Source organism: Terrapene carolina, unplaced genomic scaffold (assembly GCF_002925995.2).
Source record: "Terrapene carolina triunguis isolate 2854851 unplaced genomic scaffold, T_m_triunguis-2.0 Scaffold232, whole genome shotgun sequence".
In the NCBI taxonomy this organism is placed as follows: Eukaryota; Metazoa; Chordata; order Testudines; family Emydidae; genus Terrapene; species Terrapene triunguis.
The window spans coordinates 7,457,443-7,465,536 of record NW_020664583.1 but is presented as its reverse complement, the minus strand read 5'-3'; the positions used below and the strand labels follow the sequence as shown (position 1 = coordinate 7,465,536).

Below are 8,094 nucleotides of genomic sequence, written 5' to 3'. Positions count from 1 at the left end.
AGATGGGGCGGAGCAAGGCTGCGCTGCTTCCGGCCAGCTCAGCGTCTATCTTCCGGACTCGGACCCGCTCCTTCGCCGCCGCTGGTGGAGTGTCGACGCGGGCTAGGCGGTCCGGCAGGGAAGCTGCCGCCCGCGAGATCTCGCCTCCCTCCTCCAAGGCCGGTGCCGACTTTGGCTCTCAGGACGCGCCTGAAGTTTCCCCTTCGGAGGCCTGCGCTTCTCAGGGCGGGGCGGGCAATTCCGAGGAGAGCAGCGAGAGCGGGGAGGCAGCCGGCGAGGCGACTTCCGTCGCTAGCACCATGCTGGACGTATTCGGCTCCATCCCCACCCAGATGGTAAGTGGGTCCCCAACTCCACAGGGAGCACCGCGGGCTGGATAATAAAACCAACCGGGCCAGTGCTCCGGGGGCCGCCTTACGCTGGACGCATCAGTCTCCCTCTCCTGGGGTTGGTCTAGCTCGGTTTCCATATCCAGCGCCACACTGTTCTATTGGCCTCGTACTGTGCAAGGGTTGTGTGCTGTAAACAACAGTACAGATCAGCTATTTTTCGTTACGACATGGTAATTAAGTAGTCAATGCTTCTGTGTACAGTAAGAATGCTGCCCACACTTTTGTGGCTGAGTTACTGCACAGCTGCAGTTACTGGGGATTTCTTGACTTGAAGTCTAACTGCTCACTTTTTTGTAGTATTCATCATCTTGGCTTAAAGTGAATGACATTAAGTGCAATGCCTACAACACTCCTCCACAAAAAGTAGCTATTCTAAAATATCTGGAAAGGGGTGAGAGATAGTACTTCATTAAACCATTTAAAAGTTCTATAGTGACAACTGCTGCAGCATCAGTCTACAGCACTGCAAACAGACTACTTCTGTCCAAGATGCTTGTGGCTATGGTATACCTAGCTGGGATGCAAGAATTAAAGCAAGCATGTTTCATCAGTTTACAGTTGTGTTCTTTTGAAATCTGTGGCCTTTGACTTTCTAATAGTCTCTTTCATGATGCTCCCCATCTTTTTTTCCCACCCAAAAGTTAGAACCATAGCTTGAAATATTGATTTTTGGTTTTTTTTTTACAGCAACATTTTGTACCCTCACCAAGTATTCTGGATATTAATGTAGACCGAATACTATTATCTCCAAGATGAGAGTATCTGGAATGCAGAAGACAGGATATGGTGCTGGATTCCAAATGCACGTGTGCTCAATTTCACATATCAATCACTGTTTGACATTGTTGACAGCGTGCAATTGCTGTTTTTTTTCTGGTGAAGTGGGGATATAACATACAAGGAGGAAAATATACCAACATGCCAATTAAATTACACACACCAGTCTTGCTATGTTCACTTCTTCACCAATATATGCATGCACTTATCTGCTGCTTATAACATAAGCTTCCTATGCAAATTAAATTTAATTCAGAATGAGGAAGCATGGTCCTTTGCTCGAAGCAGAGAGCTGGGCATTCTAGTACTGGCTCTGCCATAGATTGCATGAGACCTTCAGCAAGACAACCCGTTTCCCAGTTTTATAAAACGGGGGAAATATTGAATCAACACAAGGTGATTCTTTGCAAAGGGCTATAAAAATGCAAAGTGTGACTTTATAGAAAGGTGCATAAAAATGCAATAAATTAAACTTATTTTCTGCAATTTTAAATGCAACCTCCTCCTTATTAACTGTGATGTGACTTTGGGAGTCTGTGCAGATGTCCCTAACTCTTAATGACGGCCCAGAGTGCAGTTCCTGCTTTTTTGTGTTATCATTGGAGCTGTAGGAGACACTAGGCTGGAAATTTAAAATTTTTACAGCATAAAACCAAGATTTCTTTAAAGAATACACAAGAAAACATTCTAGTCTTAAGCATTTGTTTTGTATTCCACATCACTCACTACAAAGTCAGGGCACACATAGGCACAAGCTCTGTCTTTGTGGTACTTGATCGTGACAGAGGCTGCAAGAATTGTTTACTTGTTGGTGTAGATGGTTGGGTAATAACTTTTAACCATTTTTTCCCCCCACAGGACTACAAGGGTCAAAAACTAGCAGAACAGATTTTTCAAGGGATCATTCTTGTTTCTGCGGTAAGTATAATGGAGCTATAGTTAAAGCTGTTTTAGACATCCTTTAAAAATAAACTGATTATGGTCTGAAATCATCTTAGATTTTTAAAGCTTGAAGCAAATCAGCCAGACTGTCTTTGAATGAGACTTTAAACTAGTGGCTCGGAGGGGGGGGGGGGGAGTTACACTTCATCTATGATCAAAATACAATTAGACTGCAGTGATATTAGAGCAGGGGTTCTCAAACTGGGGGTCAGGACCCCTCAGGAGGTCATGAGCTGTCAACCTCCACCCCAAACTCTGCTTTGCCTCCAGCATTTATAATGGTGTTAAATATATACAAAAGTGTTTTTAATTTATAAGGGGGTCACACTCAGAGAAATGGGTCACCAGTAAAAAAGTCTGAGAGCCACTGTATTAGAGGATCGGTTATGGATTTTGGATTCCAGTTTAATTCAATGTCAAATTCCTTAATCCTGAAAAGACAGCATAGTTTAGTGGACTAAGCACAGGGCAAGAAGCCAAGAATTCTCGAGTTCTAATTGTAGCTCTGACTCTTCTATGTAGCCTTGGGTAAGTCACTTAACCTGTCTGCCTCACTTTTCATAGAAGTGGAGGAGTGTTTGCTACCTGCTTTATAAATGGCATTGAAAAGTCTAAATAGTTAAATACTCAGGCCTGGTCTACACTAACCCCCCAATTCGAACTAAGGTACGCAACTGTAGCTGAAATCGACGTACCTTAGTTCGAACTTACCGCGGTCCAGACGCGGCAGGCAGGCTCCCCCGTCGACTCATCGCGCCGAGCAGGATTACCGGAGTCGACGGCGAGCACTTCTGGGTTCGATTTATCGCGTCCAGACAAGACGCAATAAATCGAACCCAGAAGTTCGATTGCCTGCCGCCGAACCAGCGCGGTAAGTATAGACAAGCCCTCAGATACTGAAGGTGTTTCAATATGATCCTTTCACTATATTCTATAACGCCAAAAAAAAAAAAATTACATTAAGAGAATAAAGGATGCAAGGTCAAGCACTCAAGTGAAGAGATGCCAGAATTAAGGCTTCTTTCACACTCCAGATTTTTCCAGAAGCATTTAACAGCTGTGAGCTTCATACACTACAGGACTCCCATCTGCTAGTTAACTTTGTAACCACTGAGAGTGTTGTGCTGCAGGCCTGACAGCTGTTACAAGCTGTATACTACATAAAACCACATTGGTTAGAACTAGGGCTGTCAAGCAATTAAAAAAAATAAACCGTGATTATGCAATTAAAAAAATTAACCACGATTAATCACAGTTAATAGAATACCATTTATTTAAATATTTTGGATGTTTTCTAAATTAATATTGATTTCATTTACAACAGAACAGTGTACAGCGTTCACTTTATATTTATTACAAATATTTGTGCTATAAAAAACAAGAAATAGTATTTTTCAGTTCACCTCATACAATCTCTTTATCACGAAAGTTGAACTTACAAATGTAGAATTATGTACAAAAAAACTGCATTAAAAAATAAAAGAATGTAAAACTTTAGAGTCTACAAGTCCACTCAGTCTTACTTCTTGTTCAGTCAGGCACTCGGACAAACATGTTTGTTTACATTTATGGGAGATAATGCTGCCTGCTTCTTGTTTACGTCACCTGAAAGTGAGAACAGGTGGTCACATGGCACTTTTGTAGCTGGCGTTGCAAGATATTTAAGGGCTAGATGCATTAAAGATTCGTATGTCCCTTCATGCTTCAATCACCATTCCAGGGGACATGCAGCCATGCTAATAAGGGGTTCTGCTTGACAACGATCCAAAGCAGTGCAGACCAACGCATGTTCACTTTAATCATCTGAGTCAGATGCCACCAGCAGAAGGCTGATTTTCTTTTTTTGTGGTTCGGGTTCTGTAGTTTCCGCATCAGAGTGTTGCTCTTTTAAGACGTCTGAAACATGCTCCACACCTTGTCCCTCTCAAGTTTTGGAAGGCGCTTCAGATTCTTAAACCGTGGGTCAAGTGCTGTAACTATCCTTAGAAATCTCACATTGGTACCTTCTTTGCGTTTTGTCAAAACTGCAGTGAAAGTATTCTTAAAACAAACAACATATGCTAAGTCATCATCCGAGACTGCTATAACATGAAATATATGGTAGAATGCAGGTAAAACAGAGCAGGAGATAACTGTTCTCCCCCAAGGAGTTCAGTCACAAATTTAATTAATGCATTATTTTTTTAATGTGCGTCATCAGCATGGAAGCATGTCCTCTGGAATGGTGACTGAAGCATGAAGGGGCATACGAATGTTTAGCATGTCTGGCATGTAAATACCTTGCAATGGTGGCTACCACTTTCAGGTGACATAGTAAATGAGAAGCTAGCAGCATTATCTCCCGTAAATGTAAACAAACTTGTTTGGCTTAGTGACTGGCTGAACAAGAAGTAGGACTGAGTGGACTTGTAGACTCTAAAGTTTTACATTGTTTTATTTTTGAGTGCAGTTACGTAACAAAAAAAAATCTACATTTGTAAGTTGCACTTTCACAATAAAGAGATTGCATGAGGTGAACTGAAAATTATTTTACAGTGAAAATATTTCTAATAAAGTGAGCATTGTACACTTTGTATTCGGTGTTGTAATTGAAATTAATATATTTGAAAATGTAGAAAAACATCCAAAATATTTAATACATTTCAATTGGTATTCTATTGTTTAACAGTGCAATTAAAACTGCAATTAAACACGATTAATTTTTTTAATTGCAATTTTCTTCAGTTAATCGCATTAGTTAACTGCGATTAATCTACAGTCCTAGTTAGAACCCCTACAGCATAGCATTTCTGGGGATCATACAACACACACCCCTCTGAGAGAAGGGTCCATTAATACATAGTATATTATTTAGAAATTATTCCTAAAGTAAAGGAATAGCCAAAATATAGATTGAAAATATGTAAGTAGCTCGGGAAACTCCAGTTATGGAGTCAGGAAATTCATGTTGAGGTTCCAAAAACAACTTCCTGTCTGCTCTATGCAGAGGCCATATACCCACCCTCCATATCGTCCCTTCTAGTAAAAGCTATAGAACTTAAATATCCAAAGCAAAAACAGTATATATCAGACAAGCCAGCTTAGTGTCCAGTATAAACTGCAGGCTCAAACCTGCACCAATTCATTTTCATTAAACATAGTGCTGTTGTACCTCCCCTACATTTTATTTATCTAGTCTCACATGAAGCCAAGTACACCTTCTCCATAATGATTAGACACTAATTCATCATAAAAGCAGTTCCGTATCCTCTATATTTAAGTAAAATATTTATTCACATTCTGTTCTGCTTATGCCTATTCATTAGAAAAGTAGCTCCACATAAAAATTGTACTTCAGACTTTGCCGTACTGAAGAAACATCTAATTTTACTGTTATATTCATGAAGTTACTCTTAATTCACATAAAGACTATTCATATATAATAACTTAGTCCAACTATCCCAGCACTGATCTCAAACTACAGATACTCATTGGGTGTGTGTCAAACTAAGATTAAGGATTGTGTTGGAATTGTAATAAGTTTCCCAACTCATTAACATTTAGTGGTTTTGTAACTTATGTAATTGATTTTCCCTGTTTATGGGATTTTTTCAGAATTAACTGAAATCATTTTTGGTCTGGGAATGCTCATTAGGTTATTTTATTAAAATTGGTATTGCTTCTTCTAGGTAATTGGTTTCATCTATGGCTACATCGCGGAACAGTTTGGTTGGACTGTCTATATAGTTATGGCTGGGTTTGCTTTATCATGCCTGGTAAGACAAAATTACTTATAATTACTACATGATTACTAAAAATACTAATGGAGTTTCCAAAATTAAGTTGCCTGTTCATCAAATGCTGTTTTTACCTGAAACAGTGCTTAAATACAGACTACTAGCATTGACTAGATGAGCATAATACAAACAGATGCAATAGAAACTTTACATTATGCACTAATGCACTTTGATTCTGACCTCTGTTCTTCTAGTCCTGTACCTCCACTTAGCTTAGCCAATGTACCTTGTTTCTTATAGTCCAGTTCTGGTCCTAAGAGACTGATGTAAACAGGGACTCCAGTACAGAAGACTTCTATTGGTGATCTAAGTCACTAAATCAGATGTTCTCTTCAATCCGATAGACCTTCATCTTAAGTAATATTTTAATAAATCAGACCTTGTTCAGCTGATACTGCAAGTCCACATAATGAAGGTTGTGTAGTAGTAACAGTCCTAATTACATGCTAGATGAAGTTGGGGTTAGTGAGTTTTATATAATTAAACTTTCTTCCTTTACAGCTAACACTCCCTCCATGGCCTATGTACCGCCGCAATCCTCTGAAATGGCTACCTGTCCAAGAGTCGGGATCAGAAGATAAGAAGCCAGCAGAGAGAAAACTGAAAAGGCATACTAAAAGTTGAAGAATATGAACCCTCATGATGTAACATTGGATAATTTTGCTTCATTAAAGGTTTCTGTGATATTCCCAGTATGACACCTTCCTTTCTTAGTACTTTAGAGATTACTTGCTACTGTTAATATACCAGGATCCAACTCAAGGAACAGTACATTTGGGGTTGAGGAAAAACATGCAAATTGCCTCTAGCTAAAATTTTGCTAGGCTTTGCTGTGAAAGCAAAATGGGAAGTAAACATTAAATGAGTTTAAATTAAAAATGAATTTCAGGGTGCACTTAGGCAAGTTCTATGTTCTTGTAAGCTCTGCAGTTTAGTATTTCACTTGTAAGTAACACTGCCTGTAAAGTAATCAGTCTATTTAAGAAAACTGAGGAAATAGCTTGAATTAAAATATTGGTATCAGTAAAACATTTCAGCTGAAGTAGCCGTGGTGCATTTAACAAAGGTATTGAGTATAAAATAACCAGCTGATTTAGTTATGTGTATTGCATTTGCAAGTTCATGGCGGCTCAAAATTTTCAAATTTAAGTATACATATTATTACATAGAATTCAGGGACAAGTTTTGATTCCTGTGTAAAGCTGGGGAATTAAGTCTTTCTGGTCCTTGTGAGTGAACTGCCTTCTCCCTTTTTATGGAGAATCAGTCCTTTTTAATGTGATTTGGATGTGTATGTATGAATGTACACAAGTAAAATATGCCTACATCTAGTATCTGTAATGTGACAAGAATGAGGTAATATGAACTAGGCCTTTAGGAAGACTTTACCTAAAAGAATTTTAGTTGCAGCAAAGCTAACATGGAGTTGGGAATAGGGCAGATATAGATAGTGAACCGTTGTTTGGTGGTAAGGAGAAAGTTTAAAACCATAAAGACTAGTTTTATTCATGAATTCAAGCAATTTTAGTAGTTGGTCACATAGAAATGAAGCATAACAGTATGAGAAGTCTTAAGATTTTGTTGTTGTTTTTTGTTACTGAAACACAGCAACTTTGCAGGGTTGCTTTATAAGTGATTAAATTCCTTAGCCTGAAAAACTATCACTTTGATTGAGAGTACTCTGTTCTAAATGCATCAACTGTGTAATGGTGCAGAGTGGAATGGCTACACTACAGAATAGCTTAGGAGAGGAAATGAATACCAACACAACAGAAACTGGTGGGACTACTTGCTTAGCAAAATGTAAATATCCAATGTTAGGGGACTTATTCCTTCACCCTCTCACTTCCCTGGTCCTTCTCACATGAACAGAGAGCAACAATACCCAAGTCCAAAGGCGCAAACAATTCGATGTTTATTGGGGTGAACTTCCAGCAAGCATGATTCCAGTTTCCTTCCTTAGTGTCCCCCTTCCCAGCTCTGACACCACAGAATTTTGCCTATGTCCCTGTTCCCATTTCCCCCCCTTAACAAAACATGATCCCAATTTCCCCCACCCCCTGTTCCCATCCCTCCCCTTACTTCCTGATTGACTGCAGACTATATAGTAAAACTTGAGTTTTGCTTAGCTATACCTTAACCAATCATTTTACTGAAATTTAACTAACCAATCCTAACATACTGTAACATGGTTATTTAACCAATTA

General features: G+C 39.2%; 1 protein-coding gene across 1 annotated transcript; it reads left to right on the top strand.

The window, feature by feature from the left end:
* Positions 1–14: 14 nt before the first annotated feature.
* SPCS1 (signal peptidase complex subunit 1) lies at positions 15–7,548 on the top strand. The gene is made up of 4 exons (XM_024195695.3): positions 15–335; positions 2,028–2,087; positions 5,780–5,866; positions 6,389–7,548. Exons 1-4 carry the CDS (start codon positions 300–302, stop codon positions 6,509–6,511), a joined length of 306 nt encoding a protein of 101 aa, XP_024051463.2. The 5' UTR covers positions 15–299; the 3' UTR covers positions 6,512–7,548.
* Positions 7,549–8,094: the final 546 nt, after the last annotated feature.

Coding starts and splice junctions, on each gene's coding strand:
- SPCS1 (XM_024195695.3), top strand. CDS start 300: ATGCTGGACGTATTCGGCTCCATCCCCACCCAGATG. Junction 2,088..5,779: donor GGATCATTCTTGTTTCTGCG/GTAAGTATAATG, acceptor TGCTTCTTCTAG/GTAATTGGTTTCATCTATGG. Junction 5,867..6,388: donor GGTTTGCTTTATCATGCCTG/GTAAGACAAAAT, acceptor CTTCCTTTACAG/CTAACACTCCCTCCATGGCC.